Source organism: Rhinatrema bivittatum, chromosome 1, assembly GCF_901001135.1.
Source record: "Rhinatrema bivittatum chromosome 1, aRhiBiv1.1, whole genome shotgun sequence".
NCBI lineage: Eukaryota > Metazoa > Chordata > Amphibia > Gymnophiona > Rhinatrematidae > Rhinatrema > Rhinatrema bivittatum.
In genome coordinates this window covers 822,935,780-822,955,877 of record NC_042615.1, presented here as the reverse complement: position 1 = coordinate 822,955,877, position 20,098 = coordinate 822,935,780, and the positions used below count along the sequence as shown (strand labels likewise).

The following is a 20,098-nucleotide window of genomic DNA, read 5'->3' as shown; positions in this document are numbered from 1 at the left end:
ATTCTGCTCAAGCTGACAGTATATCCACCAGATAGGATACAGAATCACCCCTGAAGAAGATATTATGTCAAAATTTAGCCATGTTGGGAATTTTTACCACTGCAGGCTGTTGGCAGTGGTTTTCTAAGATAAGTGAAGTGTTGTAACATCTTTACAAGGGAACATCATTAAGAGGTTGTTTCCGCATTTTGTCGGCAGTTTATGTCAAAGAAAGGCAGAAGGATATCTCATTCACTTAACATCAAAGAAAATAAATTTTAATATTCATCTTAAAAAAAATAATTCTCTCATTTTGAGCTGCATTTAAAACGGCTCCAGGGGTAAAGTTAGACCAGTGAGCCTGACTTCAGTGCCAGGAAAAATAGTGGAACTATTCTAAAGATCAAAATCGTAGAGCATATAGAAAGACATGATTTAATGGAACACAGTCAACATGGATTTACCAAGGGAAGTCTTGCCTAACAAATCTGCTTCATTTTTTTGAAGGGTTTAATAAACATGTGGATAAAGGTGAAATGGTAGATGTAGTGTATTTGGATTTTCAGAAGGCGTTTGACAAAGTCACATGAGAGGCTTCTACAAAAACTAAAAAGTCATGGGATAGGTGGCGATGTCCTTTAATGGATTACAAACTGATTAAAAGACAGGAAACAGAGAGTAGGATTAAATGGTCAATTTTCTCAGTGGAAAAGGGTAAACAGTGGAGTGCCTCAGAGATCTGTACTTGGACCGGTGCTTTTCAATATATATATAAATGATCTGGAAAGGAATACGACGAGTGAGGTTATCAAATTTGCGGACAATACAAAATTATTCAGAGTAATTAAATCACAAGCGGATTATGATACATTACAGGAAGACCTTGCAAGACTGGAATATTGGGCATCCAAATGGCAGATGAAATTTGATGTGGACAAGTGCAAGGTGTTGCATATAGGGAAAAATAACCCATGCTGTAGATACACGATTTATTTATTTATTTATTTAGGATTTTTATATACCGACCTTCTCAATACAAGTATCAAATCAGGTCGGTTTCCATAGAACAAAACTGTCGCGGTTAAGGTGTTACAATAAACAGAGTTTCTAAACATAAGAACATAAATAAATATTACATAGACAACAATAACTCGTCAAAATAACGTGAATAAATATAGGGAATGGCTAAAAAAAGGGGTAGTGTAACTTGGGATATACAGTTAACAGAAAACTGTGTTGATGGGCACAAACATGAGTAATGCAAGAGCTCGAAGAACTAATACATCAACAAAAGAGTATTTTCAAGACAAGTGGGCTGTCCAGATCATGGGCGGTCGAGGAGCTATGGTGGTGTTAGGTTCCATATTAGGAGCTACCACCCAGAAAAAGATCTAGGCATCATAGTGGATAACACATTGAAATCGTCGGCTCAGTGTGCTGCAGCAGTCAAAAAAGCAAACAGAATGTTAGGAATTATTAGAAAGGGAATGGTGAATAAAACGGAAAATGTCATAATGCCTCTGTATAGCTCCGTGGTGAAACCACACTTTGAATACTGAATACAAAGATTGTGTGAGCCTTTACACTTCATAATTGCATATAATGTGCCTGCGGCGGTTCTAGTGAAACTGTATTTCAATGTGAAAACTGTCATGAAATACCTGTAAAAATACTGTTAAAATGTGAAAGAAAGATCATTTTATTTGTATTGTACGTAATTCTAAGTTTCATTTCAATTATAGAGCCTAACACATCGCTGAATATTTTTGTGCCGCAGCAATTCTAGGGTGTTAGCCACGCCCAGGTGGCTGTCATTAACCGCACACGACGACATCCCTAGAGCGCCCAACCCAGCACGCTGCCCGCACCATCCTGGAGCCGGCCCACTGACCCCCAGGTACGTGCGCCAGGATGGCAGTGGGGGCGAGCCATCAGTTATTTGCACTTCTCACACATCCCTGCTGGGGGAGAGGGCACCCATTATCTTGAGAAGAGGGGTTACATGATTTTAGCAACACCAGAAGAAGAATTGTGTAGCTGAATTTTGAATAGACATTATTGAAATGTTGCAATCAGTCACAGACGTGCAGTATACTATCCTCAACAGCGCAACATCATTCTGCACAACTTTGAAAATAGCTAAACTCCAATTAAGCTTCTTACACAAAGGCAGGCCCATTTCTAAATTCCAAACATTTATTATTATAATTTATAATTATTAAAAAAAATGTATTTCCCTCACACTCTACAATTTATGGCAGGGAACATTAAAACATCCATAAATTAAAATCAAAATACTCTGTAACCACTAGGCTGAGGTCCTACATGAGGAGTCCAAGGGCACATTTCAATTTCAAGGGCTTACTGTGTTCACTTTTCCTATAATTTCCATACCCCACTACACTTCAGGATTCCCTGTCGGGGGTCCCTCAAAGGCCCTGGGCGTTCTTTGAACAGTCTATAAGATATACAGTATCTATTACTATTCAGACCTGTTGCGCAGGAGGTGGACCCTTGGCCTGGTGCAGGATTGGTACAGTCCTCTGAGCAAACCCAGAGAGCATCTGCCACCAGGGGGCGGAGAACACGAGGAGACAGAGGCTAGTTGGAACTTCACCATTAGCAATCCGGGTTCTCCTCAGGTTGAGCTTTTGGATTTCTGGACCACCTGGGCTTAGGTGGGCCTCGCAGGGTCTCCCTGAGAGATACCGGAGAGGTGTGCCCACCACTAGTAGAGGTGCGCGGCAATCTTGGAGGAGGCAAGCTAGACCCGGACAAGAGATACCGGAGACCACGGGAACAGTCCAGGAACAGAAGGTCCTCCGGGCAGAGTAGGCAGGGCCTATGGGTCTAGCTTGGGACTGGCCGCGATGCACGACGAGGCAGGTGGACCTGATGGTCTGAGGAGCAGCGAAGAAGGTCTCGGAGTGTAGCGCAAGGGTCAGAGCCAGGGTATCAGTCCAAGGATGGTCAGCCAAAGCAAATCCAGAGGTCAGTCCATAAGTAGTCAGGCAGTGGTCAGTTCCAGGTGGTAGATGAGAGGAATGGTCAGGCAGGAAGAAGAGTAGTCAGGCAGGCAGTGATTGGTTCTAGGTGGCAGGCAGAAGGCGGGCAGTTGTCAGTACCGAGAGACAATCCGAAGGTACGACCTGGGTAGGAACACAGGGAGGACCACAGGAGACATGGGAACATAGGAACAGGCAAGGAACACTGGAACAGACGACGAACACTGGAACAGGCGAGGAACACTGGAACAGGCGAGGAACACTGGAACATAAAAGGTACATTGGAACAGACAACGATCACTGGAACATGCGAGGAACGCTGGAACAGACGAGGAGCACTGGAACGAGGCAGGACAGCAAACCAGAGCACACTGGGTGTCGACCCGTTTGCCAAGGCAAAGAAGTGAGGTCTGACCACTTCCTTAAATCCTAAAGTCAATCAGGCTGCGCCTCGGAGCCAGGACCTGCCCTTGGCCCTTTAAGAGGCCGGGGCCGACGCCATGGAGGATGCCGAGCCCCGCCATGAGGCCTGGTGAGTGGTGAAAGGCCCGGGGATGCCACCACAGGATGCCGTGGACAAGCGGATCTAGCAGCAGCAGCGGGAGAGGATGGCCTGGGACCCGCTGGAACAGGGACGAAGTGAGCAGGCCCAGGCGCAGACTGAGCAGGGACAGGATGCGCAACAAGACCTATTGCAAGTAAAGTTTTTGTTGCTGTTGTTGGTTTTTGTTTTTTTTTTGTGAAAGTGGCACCTGCCTATAAATTAAAGGATGAGCTAGGGGTGGGTGGGCGAGGGGTGGGAGGGTTGGGAAATCCAAACAGTCTAACTTCAGTTAGTCAGCTAGAGTGACTCACTGCTCCCTTGATTAACAAATGTTGGTACCTAATCAAACCCAATCACACTACCTCAACACCTTTCCAAGGTGAGTAACTGAACTGAACTTTTCAACCTTTTTACTTGGGTATACAGTGCTCCTAGCTTATTTATAGCTTCTGGCTACTTTTTTTTTTTAATACAAACACTCAGTTCTGCTTACTAGTGCCTTACAGACTTTTAAAAATAAATACACTGACTACTGCTTACTAGCTGCCTTACTGAGTGACTATTTAAAAATACAAAGTCTAACTTGTTTATTCGCTGCCTTACTGACTATTAAAAGCACAAACACAAAAACACACTAAATAATATTCCCAAATAGTTAACTATGCCCCAATACTTTTAAAAAGAGACAATGTCCCAAGCAAAAACTTACTGATTCCTTTCAGCCACCAGCAAGGTGATCCTCTCCTCTAAGTGCTCCCACTGGAATGAGCTGGGGAGGAACCGGCAGTCCTGGTACATGTGGGCACCAACGACATAAAAAAATGTGGGAGGGAGGTTCTGGAAGCCAAATTTAGGCTCTTAGGTAGAAAGCTTAAATCCAGAACCTCCAGGGTAGCATTCTCTGAAATACTCCCTGTTCCATGCGCAGGTCACCAGAGGCAGGCAGAGCTCCGGAGTCTCAATGCGTGGATGAGACGATGGTGCAAGGAAGAGGGATTCAGTTTTGTTAGGAACTGGGGAAAGTTTTGGGGAAGGGGCTGTCTCTTCCGAAGGGATGGGCTCCACCTTAACCAGGGTGGAACCAGACTGCTGGCGCAAACCTTTAAAAAGGAGATAGAGCAGCTTTTAAACTAGAACAAAGGGGAAAGCCGATAGTCGCTCAGCAGCGAGGTATCTAAGGATACTAATGATGTATTAGAATTAGGGCATCCTGACAATGAGGTTCCAATAATAAGAAAAGTAGTCCAAGTGCCTGTAACTAAAAGCTCACCTGAGCTAAAAAATTCTAACTTATCCCTATCAATTAGAAAGCAGAATGAAAATACAAACAAAAAACAAACTTTGAAATGTTTGTATGCTAATGCCAGAAGTCTAAGAAGTAAGATGGGAGAATTAGAATGTATAGCAGTAAATGATGACATAAACTTAATTGGCATCTCAGAGACATGGTGGAAAGAGGATAACCAATGGGACAGTGCTATACCGGGGTACAAATTATATCGCAATGACGGGAGGAGGTGTGGCACTTTATGTCCGGGATGGCATAGAGTCCAACAGGATAAACATCCTGCATGAGACTAAATACAAAATTGAATCTTTATGGGTAGAAATCCCTTGTGTGTCAGGGAAGACTATAGTGATAGGGGTATACTACCGTCCACCTGGTCAGATGGTGAGACTGACAGTGAAATGCTAAGAGAAATTATGGAAGCTAACCAAATTGGTAGTACTGTAATAATGGGAGACTTCAATTACCCCAATATTGACTGGATAAATGTATCATCGGGACACGCTAGAGAGATAAAGTTCCTAGATGGAATAAATGATAGCTTTATGGAGCAATTGGTTCAGGAACCGACGAGAGAGGGAGCAATTTTAGATCTAATTCTCAGTGGAGCACGGATTTGGTGAGAGAGGTAACAGTGGTGGGGCCGCTTGGCAATAGTGATCATAATATGATCAAATTTGAATTTACTGACTAGAAGGGGGACAGTAAGCAAATCCATGGCTCTCGTGCTAAACTTTCAAAAGGGAAACTTTGATAAAATGAAAACAATTGTTAGAAAAAAACTGAAAGGAGCAGCTACAAAAGTAAAAAGTGTGCAAGAGGCGTGGTCATTGTTAAAAAATACCATCCTAGAAGCACAGTCCAGATGTATTCCACACATTAAGAAAGGTGGAAAGAAGGCAAAACGATTACCGGCATGGTTAAAAGGGGAGGTGAAAGAAGCTATTTTAGCCAAAAGATCATTCAAAAATTAGAAGAAGGATCCAACAGAAGAAAATAGGATAATGCATAAATATTGGCAAGTTAAAATGTAAGACACTGATAAGACAGGCTAAGAGAAAATTTGACAAACCAAATATAACCAGAAAGTGCATCACAAAAAATCAGCGATGTTCAATAATTAGACATAAATCAAGAAGAGAAAACTCTATCGCTGACTGAATAATATGCTTTCAGTGGAAGTTTTAAATGTGTCTTTTTTCCATTTTTTTGATAATTTTTATGCACCTACACTGTATAGAACAAAAAGGTTTACTGTCTGAATGTATGTGAATTTAACAAAAATGTTTATGGAGTTGGAGGGAGGTTTCATATACTGTGTAGGTGTCCCCGCACCAATACTTCATTGGTATATAATCATCAACCAACCTCCTCCTCCGTGTGTAATTTTTTTTTAAATTAAATAATTTTTAGTGAAAGTCCCAAAGGAACTGCAGACTCTTCTGTGGCTGTGTGATCATGAAAAGAGATTTTTTTTTATATGAATTAAACGCTTTGCAGGCTGTGAGGCTTTAAGGTAGGTTTTAAGGAGAGTCCTTATCCAGCTTCCCGATTGTGTTAGCAGATTATATCAAACCTTAGTGATGATCCCGACACGAACCGTCCATGTTTCAGACGTTGTCTTTCCTCAGGGGAATGTACTGACAATATCCAGCCAACCTTATGGGGTCTCAACCTCTCCATGCTATAATTGTTCTGATCTGTTTGCTCAGATTCGCCACCTCGTGTAGGTTCCCTCAGTCAAAAGCCTCTGGAAGAATTGATTTATGTCTAAGAGAAAATTTGGCCATAGAGGCAGAAAGCCTATGAGGGAGTCAGTTGGACCGTTAGATGATCAAGGGGTTAAAGGGGCACTTAGAAAAGATAAGACCATCGTGGAAAGATTAAATTATTTCTTTGCTTCGGTGTTTACTGAAGAGGATGTTGGGGAGGTATCCGTACTGGAGAAGGTTTTCATGGGTAATGATTCAGATGGACTGAACCAAATCACGGTGAACATAGAAGATGTGGTAGACCTGATTGACAAACTGAAGAGTAGTAAATCACCTGGACCGGATGGTATACTCCAGAGTTCTGAAGGAACTAAAAAATGAAATTTCAGACCTATTAGTGAAAATTTGTAACCTATCATTAAAATCATCCATTGTACCTGAAGACTGGAGGATACCTATTGTAACCCCAATATTTAATAAGGGCTCCAGGGGTGATCTGGGAAACTACAGACTGGTTAACTTGACTTCAGTGCCAGGAGAAATAGTGGAAAGTGTTCTAAACATCAAAATCACAGAACATATAGAAAGACATGGTTTAATGGAACAAAGTCACTTTGGCTTTACCCAAGGCAAGTCTTGCCTCACAAATCTGCTTCACATTTTTGAAGGAGTTAATAAACATGTGGATAAAGGTGAACAGGTAGATGTAGTGTACTTGGATTTTCAGAAGGTGTTTAACAAAGTTCCTCATGAGAGGCTTCTAGGAAAAGTAAAAGGTAATGGGATAGGTGGCAATGTCCTTTCGTGGATTACAAACTGGCTAAAAGACAGGAAACAGAGAGTAGGATTAAATGGGCAATTTTCTCAGTGGAAAGTAGTGGGCAGTGGAGTGCCTCAGGGATCTGTATTGGGACCCTTACTTTTCAATATATTTATAAATGATCTGGAAAGAAATACGACGAGTGAGATTATCAAATTTGCAGATGATACAAAATTGTTCTGAGTAGTTAAATTAAAAGCAGATTGTGATAAATTGCAGGAAGACCTTGTGAGACTGGAAAATTTGGCATCAAAATGGCAAATAAATGTAATGTGGATAAGTGCAAGGTGATGCATATAGGGAAAAATAACCCATGCTATAGTTACACAATGTTGGGTTCTATATTAGGTGCTACAACTCAAGAAAGATATCTAGGCGTCATAGTGGATAACACATTGAAATTGTCGGTTCAGTGTGCTGCGGCAGTCAAAAAAACAAACAGAATGTTGGGAATTATTAGAAAGGGAATGGTGAATAAAACGGAAAATGTCATAATGCCTCTGTATCGCTCCATGGTGAGACTGCACCTTGAATACTGTATACGATTCTGGTCGCCAAATCTCAAAAAAGATATAATTGCGATGGAGAAGGTACAGAGAAGGGCTACCAAAATAAGGGGAATGGAACAACTCCCCTATGAGGAAAGACTAAACAGGTCAGGACTTTTCAACTTGGAGAAGAGACGGCTGAGGGGGGATATGATAGAGGTGTTTAAAGTCATGAGAGGTCTAGAACAGGTAGATGTGAATCGGTTTACTCTTTCGGATAATAGAAAGACTAGGGGGCACTCCATGAACTTAGCATGTGGCACATTTAAAACTAATCGGAGAAAGTTCTTTTTCACTCAATGCACAATTAAACTCAGGAATTCGTTGTCAGAGGATGTGGTTATGGCAGTTAATGTAACTGGGTTTAAAAAAGGATTGTATACGTTCTTGGAGAAGTCCATTACCTGCTATTAATTGAGTTGACTTAGAAAATAGCCACTGCTATTACTAGCAACAGTAACATGGAATAGACTTAGTTTTTGGGTACTTGCCAGGTTCCTATGGCCTGGATTGGCCACTGTTGGAAACAAGATGCTGGGTTTGATGGACCCTTGGTCTGACCCAGTATGGCATGTTCTTATGTTCTTGTGTTCACAGTGGAAAAAGGTGAAAAGTGGAGTGCCTCAGACCGGTGCTTTTCAATATATTTATAAATGATCTGGAAAGGGATACAATGAGTGAGGTGATCAAATTTGCAAATGCAACAAAATTATTCAGAGTAGTTAAATCACAAACGGATTGTGATAAATTGCAGGAAGACCTTGTGAGACTGGAAAATTGGGCATCCAAACGGCAGATGAAATTTAATGTGTACAGGTACAAGGTGATGCATATATTGAAAAATAATCCTTGCTATAGTTCCATGATGTTAGATTCCACATTAGGAGTTACCACCTAGGAAAGGGATCTAGGCATCATAGTAGATAACACATTGAAATCCTCAGCTCAGTGAGACCGCACCTTGAATGCTATGTGGAATTCTGGTTGCCACATCTCAAAATAGATATCGTTGCACTGGAGAAAGTACAGAGAAGGGCTTCCAAAATGATAAAGGGGGTGGAACAGCTCCCCTATGAGGAAAGACTAAAGAGGTTAGGCCTTTTCAGCTTGGAGAAGAGACGACTGAGGGGGGATATGATAGAGGTTTACAAAATCACGAGATGTCTAGAACGGGTAGATGTGAATCGGTTATTTACTCTTTTGGATACAAAGACTAGGGGGCACTCCATAAAGTTAGCATGGGGCACATTTAAAACTAATCTGAGAAAGTTCTTTTTTACTGAACGCACAATTAATCTCTGGAATTTATTGCCAGAGGATGTGGTTAAGGCAGTGAGTATAGCTGGGTTTATTTGAGGTTTGGTGAAGATTTTGGTTTTAGCCAGGCAGGGATAAGGGTGGAGAATGTCATGATGGTATCTGCCCTTTTCTTCCAGTCCTGAAGTCACCGTGATAAAAAAAAGTTTTACTGGAAGGATGGGGGAGAGGGGGAAGGTTGTGGTGGCATGCGACATCCTAGCTCAAAATCTCTCTCTTACAAACTGGGAGTTCCAGTATGGAGATGGGGGCTGCAGACAGGGTTTGAATTGAGAGGGAACTGAGGTAAACATTGTTATCCTTGTTACAAGAATTCATAAAACCAAAAGATTCAGGGTGACTGGGAATACACTGGGGGACCATATGTTCACTTCATTCTGTGATTTGCATCCTGCTTCAAAATTAAAATCTCTTTTATGATTTATGAGAAATCACCCTTTGGACTTTATAATGTATTGGCTTCACACCTCCATTCATTGATACAAGAATAAAACAACAGTCCCTGTTATATCCCACAGGAGAGAGCAGTTAACTCTGGGGTTTCCAAACTGAGGGTAGGAAGTACCACATTAGCTAATTATAGATCACCCCCGAAGCATTATAAAAAAAACCACAGATATAGCAAAAAACGATTTTTATAATAAAAAATCCAGAAGTATCAGCACAATCCAAGAATGCTTTTTTCTATTGCCAAACACTTAACCAAACACCCTTCACAAATAGACAGTTCTTTGCTGGAAGACAAGTGTAATGATATTGCATTGTTCTTTAAAAATAAAATTGATGCCTTAAATGCAAGTATTAGTTTAAATCCCAATCAGGACATTAAAATGTCCAATAAAGAAAGTATAGCTTGGACTACTTTTGATCTTATTTCAGCTTCAGAAATTGAACCACTGATAAAGAAACTAAACCCAGCTTATCATCCTATCGACGCTATTCCTGTAACTACATTAAAGAGAATTGCTAACACGATCATCCCCTTGATTGCTGCTATCATTAATTTATCATTAACCGAAGGTAATTTTTCCGACGTATTGAAAAATGCTATTATTAAACCCATCCTAAAGAAGCCTCACCTTAATCCCACACAATTAAACAATTACAGACCCATATCAAATCTACCGTTTATAACAAAATTGAATGAAAAAGTAATACAAACAATTAGCTGAGTTTTTAGAGACCAATACCATTTTATTTCCAAATCAAATCAGTTTTAGAAAACGTTTTAACACAGAAACGCTTTTAATCGCAATGACAGATGCTATTTTAAGAGGCTTCGATTGTGGTAAGAGTTATTTTTTAATATTTTTAGATTTATCAGCAGCTTTCAACACCGTTGATCACTGTATTTTAATGAAATGACTGAAAGAAATAGGAATTAACAACATTGTTTTAAAATGGTTCTCATCTTTTCTGAATAATCGTTCATTTCAGGTTAAAATAAAAAAAACCTCTCTATCTAATAAAATTCCCCTTGAAACTGGAGTTCCAGAAGGCTCGACTCTTTCAGCCACCCTTTTTAATATACACGTTTTACCGATTTGTCATCTACTAAACGGGCTGGGAGTACATTTTTACGTGTGTGCGGGTGACATGCAATTTCTTGTTCCAATCAATGATACAATTGAAGAAACATCTAAAATTATAGGAGTTTACCTTACCACCATAAAACAACTCTCACGACATATGAAGTTGATAATTAATATGAATAAAACAGAAAAAATCATTTTAGAAAGAAAATGTAGGTAAGAAGAGCTTCCTTCTTTGATCCTTGATAATTAAACCCTCTTCATTTGTAAAAGACCTGGGTGTTACAATTGACTCAGAATTGAACTGGAATAAACATATTGCGACCAAATTAAAAGACGGGTATTTTAAATTATTAACCCTTCGGAAACTAAAACCACTGTTGGAACCAAATGATTTTAGATCTGTTCTCCAAGCGCTGATATTTGCAAACATTGATTATTGCAACACTCTTTTATTGGGCTTACCTCTCAATTCCACTCGGTCACTTCAAATATTGCAGAATGCTGCTGCCAGAGTCTTAATGGGTAATAAAACATTTGACATCGACATCAATACGTCTACATGTCCCCCAAAAAAGCCTGCGGTCAGCAACTAAAGAACTATAGACTATCCCAACAATTAAATGAGCTCGGCTAAGTCATGTACTGGAATGAGCAATCTCCATAGCTGATACGAAATTGTGGAATACCCTTCCTACAGAAATAAGACTACAAGCTGATACTAAAAAATGTAAAGCTGACCTCAAAACCTGGCTATTCAAATTTGCCTATGCAGAATCACAATGACAGAATAAACATAGTCTTAACGCAGCACTTATTCCACTTTATCTATTTTACCCATTTTACTTTTAACTTAATCTATTAATCTACTGATTCTAACTAAATTTTAATTTTGTATTAATATGTATAATATTTTACAGATGCTTCTATTTATTCTGTTTATTTGTCTTTTTATTGATTGCTTTTTGATTTGACTTATTGTGTTTTCTTGCTTTTAATATATTGTACCCCGTTATTTGTTTTTACCGATATGATGGTATAAAAAAAATTAATAAACCTTAAACCTTCCCAGCTCCAGAGCTGTGGCTCTGGAGCTCGGAACATGCTGATGCTAATCTGCCAGGGCACAAAGCATGCAGCCAGTGAGTGTTTTAAGTGGTCTCTGCAGGCGTGGGACTGGCTGTGGCCTAGGATCTGTGAATGCAGGGAGAAGTAATGCAGGGACTGGGGAGATATTAACTGCTGAGCTGCCAGGGCTCAGAGCATGCAGGCAGTGAGTGTCTTTTGTGGTCTCTGCAGGCGTGGGACTGACTGTGGCCTGGGATCTGTGAGTGCAGGGAGCAGTAATGCAGGGGCAGGGGAGATATTAACTGTTGAGCTGCCAGGGCTCAGAGCATGCAGGCAGTGAGTGTCTTATGTGGACTCTGCAGGCGTGGGACTGGCTGTGGCCTGGAATCTGTGAGTGCAGGGAGAAGTAATGCAGAGGGTGGGGAAATATTAACTGCTGAGCTGCCAGGGCTCAGAGCTTGCAGGCAGTGAGTGTCTTATGTGGACTCTGCAGGTGTGGGACTGGCTGTGGCCTGGAATCTGTGAGTGCATTAAGAAATAATGCAGGGGCAGTCGAGATATTAACTGCTGAGCTGCCAGGGCCAAGAGCATGCAGGCAGTGAGTGTCTTATGTGGGCTCTGCAGGCCTGGGACTGGCTGTGGCCTGGGATCTGTGAGTGCAGGGAGCAGTAATGCAGGGGCAGGTTAGATATTAACTGTTGAGCTGCCAGGGCTCAGAGCATGCAGGCAGTGAGTGTCTTATGTGGGCTCTGCAGGCGTGGGACTGGCTGTGGCCTAGGATCTGTGAGTGCAGGGAGCAGTAATGCAGGGGCAGGTTAGATATTAACTGTTGAGCTGCCAGGGCTCAGAGCATGCAGGCAGTGAGTGTCTTATGTGGGCTCTGCAGGCGTGGGACTGGCTGTGGCCTAGGATCTGTGAGTGCAGGGAGCAGTAATGCAGGGGCAGGTTAGATATTAACTGTTGAGCTGCCAGGGCTCAGAGCATGCAGGCAGTGAGTGTCTTATGTGGGCTCTGCAGGCGTGGGACTGGCTGTGGCCTGGAATCTGTGAGTGCATTAAGAAATAATGCAGGGGCAGGTTAGATATTAACTGCTGAGCTGCCAGGGCCAAGAGCATGCAGGCAGTGAGTGTCTTATGTGGGCTCTGCAGGCGTGGGACTGGCTGTGGCCTAGGATCTGTGAGTGCAGGGAGCAGTAATGCAGGGGCAGGTTAGATATTAACTGCTGAGCTGCCAGGGCTCAGAGCATGCAGGCAGTGAGTGTCTTATGTGGGCTCTGCAGGCGTGGGACTGGCTGTGGCCTAGGATCTGTGAGTGCAGGGAGCAGTAATGCAGGGGCAGGTTAGATATTAACTGCTGAGCTGCCAGGGCTCAGAGCATGCAGGCAGTGAGTGTCTTATGTGGACTCTGCAGGCGTGGGACTGACTGTGGCCTGGGATCTGTGAGTGCAGGGAGCAGTAATGCAGGGGCAGGGGAGATATTAACTGTTGAGCTGCCAGGGCTCAGAGCATGCAGGCAGTGAGTGTCTTATGTGGGCTCTGAAGGTCTGGGATCTGTGGCCTGGAATCTGTGAGTACATTAAGAAGTATTACATGGGGGTGGGGAGATATTAACTGCTGAGCTGCCAGGGCTCAGAGCATGCAGGCAGTGAGTGTCTTATGTGGACTCTGCAGGCGTGGGACTGGCTGTGGCCTAGGATCTGTGAATGCAGGGAGAAGTAATGCAGGGGGTGGGGAGATATTAACTGCTGAGCTGCCAGGGCTCAGAGCATGCAGGCAGTGAGTGTCTTATGTGGTCTCTGAAGGTCTGGGATCTGTGGCCTGGAATCTGTGAGTACATTAAGAAGTATTACATGGGGGTGGGGAGATATTAACTGCTGAGCTGCCAGGGCTCAGAGCATGCAGGCAGTGAGTGTCTTATGTGGACTCTGCAGGCGTGGGACTGGCTTTGGCCTGGAATCTGTGAGTGCAGGGAGAAGTAATGCAGGGGCAGGGGAGATATTAATTGCTGAGCTGCCAGGGCTCAGAGCATGCAGGCATGCTCTCTGTGGTCTCTGCAGGCATGGGACTCTGTGGTCTCTGCAGGCATGGGACTGGCTTTGGCCTGGAATCTGTGAGTGCAGGGAGAAGTAATGCAGGGGGTGGGGAGATATTAACTGCTGAGCTGCCAGGGATCAGAGCATGCAGGCAGTGAGTGTCTTATATGGTCTCTGAAGGTCTGGGATCTGTGGCCTGGAATCTGTGAGTGCATTAAGAAGTAATGCAGGGGGTGGGGAGATATTAGCTGCTGAGCTGCCAGGGCCCAGAGCATGCAGGCAGTGAGTGTCTTATGTGGGCTCTGCAAGCGTGGGACTGGCTGCAGCCTGGGATCTGTGAGTGCAGGGAGAAATAATGCAGGGGGTGGGGAGATATTAACTGCTGAGCTGCCAGGGCTCAGAGCATGCAGGCAGTGAGTGTCTTATATGGTCTCTGAAGGTCTGGGATCTGTGGCCTGGAATCTGTGAGTGCATTAAGAAGTAATGCAGGGGGTGGGGAGATATTAGCTGCTGAGCTGCCAGGGCCCAGAGCATGCAGGCAGTGAGTGTCTTATGTGGACTCTGCAGGCGTGGGACTGGCGTGGGACTGGCTGTGTGAGTGCAGGGAGAAGTAATGCAGGGGGTGGGGAGATAACTGCTGAGCTGCCAGGGCCCAGAGCATGCAGGCAGTGAGTGTCTTATGTGGACTCTGCAGGCCTGTGATTGTCTCTGGCCTGCAATCTGAGTGCAGGGAGAAGTTGCTTCAGGCGCTGGGATGGCAGGGTTATTTCCAGAAAAAGTGCCTTGTCTCAGGGAGTGCAGAGCAGGGAAGTGATCCAAACCTGTGGAAGAGGGGGAACCACAAATTGAAAGGTGAGCTGATTCTGCCAATGAAGGGAAACCTAACATGTTGAGGAATGGGAATCATTAAAGGGATGGCTGAAGCAAGCCTGCAGGGAAGGGTAGTTGGCCTAGGAGGGGTGAGGTGGAACCTGCTGGAGAGTGGAGAGATGGGAAGTGGAAGGGAAAAGAGAAAGGCAGGTCAATTGGAACTGGGGAACCCAGCAGGATAAGGGGAGAGAGGGAGTGGAGACAGCTTATGCATATGCAGGAGGGGGACAATTAAGAGAGGAAATGGAGTAAGGAGAGCAGGGGGAAGAGGGGGAGAGGAGGGAGAGGAGATTAGGAGAATGAGAGAAAAGGTGGTTGAGAGATTGTGATGTGGAAGTGACAGGTAAGGATTATGTAAGACTTGCCATGCTGGGTCAGGCCAAAGGCCCATCGTTTAGGATTCCTTTCCAACAGTGGCCAAGCCAGGTCACAAGTATCTGGCAGGATCCCAAAGGGTAGAGAGATTCCAGGCAGCTTATCCCAGGGATAAGGAATGGATTTTACTAACTCCAACTTAGTCATGGTTTATGGACTTTTCCTTCAGGAGCGTCTTCAAATCTTTTTTTAAATTGAGCTATACTAACAGCTTTCACTACATCCTCTGGCAATGAATTCCAGGTTTTAATTAGGTGTTGAATAAAAATATGTTTTCCCTATTTGTCGTAAATGTAGCACCTAGGAACTTCATTGTGGGTCTCCCAGTCTCTGTACTTTTTGAAAAGGTAAACAACCATTTGCGCTTACCCGTTCCAGTCTACGCATGATTTTATAGGTCTCTGTAATATCTTCTCTGAACCATCTCCTCTCTCAGCTGAAGAGTCCTAACCTCTTTAGCCTTTTCTCATAGCGGAATCGTTCCACCCCCTTTATCATCTTGGTCGCCCTTCTCTGAGCCTTTTCTAATTCTGCTACATCTTTCTCGAGATGTGGTGATCAGACCTGCACACAATACTCAAGATGAGGTCGCACCATGGAGTGATACAGAGGCGTTAGGATATTCTCTGTTTATTCTCCATTCCCTTTCCTAACAATCCTTTGCATTCTATTTGTTTTCCTGGCTGTCGCCAAGATGGGAGAAGAGCCTGTGGTCTGGATGGGGGGAATGGAGCAGGAGGGAGGAGACTGGCGGGGATGAGCTGAGATTTCGGGAGAAGAATGAATTGTGGGACTTTGAGTGCTTCCCTGGCTTTTGTTCTTCCCACGTGAATCCTCCCTAGGTTCACATTGCCTGCTCCTCTCTGGACATTTAAATTCAGGCTGCTTAGTCGTTCTCATCACCACTCTGTTCTGGTTTTTTTCTTTCATTGCTGGGGGCCCTCTAATTTGTGATGAGTTCAGCACCCCAGTTATTTTTATAAATTGGTGCTTGTGGTGATGGGGAGGCGATGCCACAGTTTCAGGAAGTGTCCCAAGCTCTCTGCCTTCTCTCCCACGTCCAGCAGGGAGACCTGATCTGGAAATGAAGGAAGGCATTGGGTCTCCACTCCCTTCCCTCTCAGCCACAATAGCGCCCTCCTCTGACTGTCCTCATCGCTGCCCCTACCCTATCATGCAGCTTTCAGCCACAATCGCAGAACAGAACAGGCTTGGCAGACTGTCCACACATATTTTGTATCTCCGTATCTGGAAAGCAGGACGATCACTTACCTACACTGGAGTCCCCCAGTACCCCCAGGTGGAGGGAAGCCAGGGCAAGGAGTGAGGAGATGATCTTCATTCTGCTGGGAGCTGAACCTGCTTCTCCTCAACAGCAAATCCTCCTGATATTAAGTAGATTCATGAAACCTTTGCTTCTGTGCTTTGGGTATCGTTTTCAGGAAATGCTTTATCAGTTTGACATATAGGGAAGGAAATGCATGCAATGAACGGGTCAGCTTGCACTATGATGGCAACAATATTTGAATTACGGCTGACAATTTCTTCTGATCTGATAAGATTACTTCTTGCTTTCTATCAGATTCTCTTGTTCTCTGCTTTGACCCCTTTATCTTCAGCTACAGCAACAAACTTTCATCAAACTCTTGAACCTCTGCGCTGGTTGGGAGGGGCGACCCATATAATGTAACATCAGTTCATAGCTGAACATTTCACACAAACTATTGCTGCGTTTGTGGACATTCACCCTCAGAAGTGTCCGCTGTAATCAAAGATGTTCACATCCATCAGGAGTATCACAACACGCTGGAGGGTACAGAACGGCATGAGACCGGAAGGGAAGAGTCCGGAAATATCTCACCTGCAGAACAGGTGGCGGATGCATGGAACGGCCTCCCCATACGGGTACTGGAAGTAGCAGAATTCAGGAATGTTTGAAGCAAGCACAGAGGATCCTTGTTAGTGAAGAGCAGAGGGTAAGGGCCGGGATCAGCCAGGGTATGCAATACTCCTGCAGTGATCTGCCATCATGTTCTTTGTTTCTGCTTCTATCTGCAACATGGCCCTCAGTTTCTATTGGTTGGGAAGTGACAGCTTGTTTCCCTCTTCTGTGCATGAGACATAAGGTACCTTACCCCTTCCCCATCACTGGGAACCAGTTAGAAGTCTCTTTTTATTGGTAGTCTTCAAACAGATCTGCAAATAGGAAAATCTTCAGATATAACCATTCAAATAATGGCACAATTCTTTCAAGCCAAACGAACTCAATAGCTCCAAAATGTTCCAAAATATTTTATCTGGTTTGAAAAATTCGTTGTAAGGCCCCTTTGCCTTGCTAATGTAAAATCCAGGCCTTAGAGCAGGGAGTGGTACAGTCCTATGCACCCTCTGGATCTTTCCTGGGATAAGAACATAGGAAGATCCATGCCAGATCAGATCAAGGTCCATCGAGTCCAGCACTCTGGCTCACAAGTCCCTGGAAAATCCCCGATAGTTGATTTATTCCTTATATCTCACTCTCAGGGATAAGCGTTGCCTTTCCCAAGTCTTCCTTCAGGAGCTTGTCCAACCCACTTTTGAACCCCACTGTGTTAGTGGCCTTGACCACGTCCTGTGGCAACAGATTCCATAGCTTGATTGTGCGCTGAGTGAAAATGACTTCCTACGATTTGCTTTAAAGCTGCAACTTGTTACTTTTATGGAGTGTCCCCTAGTCCCAGTGTTGTGTGAAAGGGTAAATAACCCTTCCCTTATATAACTGTTGCACCCCAACCATGAATTTATACATTTCAGTCGTACCCTACCTCAGTTGTCTCTTTTTTTTTTTGTAAACTGAAAACCCTAATCTGCTTATCCTTTCTCCAACCCCTTCATCCTGTTTGTCACCCTTCCCTGTACCTTTTCCATGTCTGCCATCTCTTTTTTGAGATGGGGTGATCAGAACTGCACACAATACTCAAGGTGCGGTCACTCCTCGGCTCTGTATAAAAAGGCATTACGTTATTCTCATCTTTCTAAATGCACACAATACTCCAGGTGCGGTCCCACCACGGCTCTGTATAAAAAGGCATTACGTTATTCTCATCTTTCTAAATGCACACAATACTCCAGGTGCGGTCCCACCACGGCTCTGTATAAAAAGGCATTACGTTATTCTCATCTTTCTAAATGTACACAATACTCCAGGTGCGGTCCCACCACGGCTCTGTATAAAAAGGCATTACGTTATTCTCATCTTTCTAAATGCAGACATGACAATACTCCAGGTGCGGTCACTCCTCGGCTCTGTATAAAAAGGCATTACGTTATTCTCATCTTTCTAAATGCACACAATACTCCAGGTGCGGTCACTCCTCGGCTCTGTATAAAAAGGCATTACGTTATTCTCATCTTTCTAAATGCACACAATACTCCAGGTGCGGTCCCACCACGGCTCTGTATAAAAAGGCATTACATTATTCTCATCTTTCTAAATGCAGACATGAGAATACTCCAGGTGCGGACACTCCTCGGCTCTGTATAAAAAGGCATTACGTTATTCTCATCTTTCTAAATGCACACAATACTCCAGGTGCGGTCACTCCTCGGCTCTGTATAAAAAGGCATTACGTTATTCTCATCTTTCTAAATGCACACAATACTCCAGGTGCGGTCCCACCACGGCTCTGTATAAAAAGGCATTACGTTATTCTCATCTTTCTAAATGCACACAATACTCCAGGTGCGGTCCCACCACGGCTCTGTATAAAAAGGCATTACGTTATTCTCATCTTTCTAAATGTACACAATACTCCAGGTGCGGTCCCACCACGGCTCTGTATAAAAAGGCATTACGTTATTCTCATCTTTCTAAATGCAGACATGACAATACTCCAGGTGCGGTCACTCCTCGGCTCTGTATAAAAAGGCATTACGTTATTCTCATCTTTCTAAATGCACACAATACTCCAGGTGCGGTCCCACCACGGCTCTGTATAAAAAGGCATTACGTTATTCTCATCTTTCTAAATGCACACAATACTCCAGGTGCGGTCCCACCACGGCTCTGTATAAAAAGGCATTACGTTATTCTCATCTTTCTAAATGCACACAATACTCCAGGTGCGGTCACTCCTCGGCTCTGTATAAAAAGGCATTACGTTATTCTCATCTTTCTAAATGCACACAATACTCCAGGTACGGTCCAACCTTGGCTCTGTATAAAAAGGCATTACGTTATTCTCATCTTTCTAAATGCACACAATACTCCAGGTGCGGTCCCACCTCGGCTCTGTATAAAAAGGCATTACGTTATTCTCATCTTTCTAAATGCACACAATACTCCAGGTGCGGTCCCACCTCGGCTCTGTATAAAAAGGCATTACGTTATTCTCATCTTTCTAAATGCACACAATACTCCAGGTGCGGTCACTCCTCGGCTCTGTATAAAAAGGCATTACGTTATTCTCATATTTCTAAATGCACACAATACTCCAGGTGCGGTCACACCTCGACTCTGTATAAAAAGGCATTACGTTATTCTCATCTTTCTAAATGCACACAATACTCCAGGTGCGGTCACACCTCGGCTCTGTATAAAAAGGCATTACGTTATTCTCATCTTTCTAAATGCACACAATACTCCAGGTGCGGTCCCACCACGGCTCTGTATAAAAAGGCATTACGTTATTCTCATCTTTCTAAATGCACACAATACTCAAGGTGCGGTCACTCCTCGGCTATGTATAAAAAGGCATTACGTTATTCTCATCTTTCTAAATGCACACAATACTCCAGGTGCGGTCCCACCACGGCTCTGTATAAAAAGGCATTATGTTATTCTCATCTTTCTAAATGCACACAATACTCCAGATGCGGTCACTCCTCAGCTCTTTATAAAAAGGCATTACGTTATTCTCATCTTTCTAAATGCAGACATGACAATACTCCAGGTGCGGTTACTCCTCGGCTCTGTATAAAAAGGCATTACGTTATTCTCATCTTTCTAAATGCACACAATACTCCAGGT

General features: G+C 43.6%; 1 protein-coding gene across 1 annotated transcript in view; it reads right to left on the bottom strand.

Annotated features, from left to right (window-relative positions):
- Positions 1-16,485, bottom strand: part of LOC115079069 (deleted in malignant brain tumors 1 protein-like) — a 129,338-nt gene extending 112,853 nt beyond the window's left edge. The window contains exon 1 of the mRNA XM_029582088.1: positions 16,363-16,485. Within this exon, the coding sequence (XP_029437948.1) occupies positions 16,363-16,432 (70 nt within the window). The 5' untranslated portion in view covers positions 16,433-16,485. The remainder of the gene's footprint in view (positions 1-16,362) is intronic.
- Positions 16,486-20,098: the final 3,613 nt, after the last annotated feature.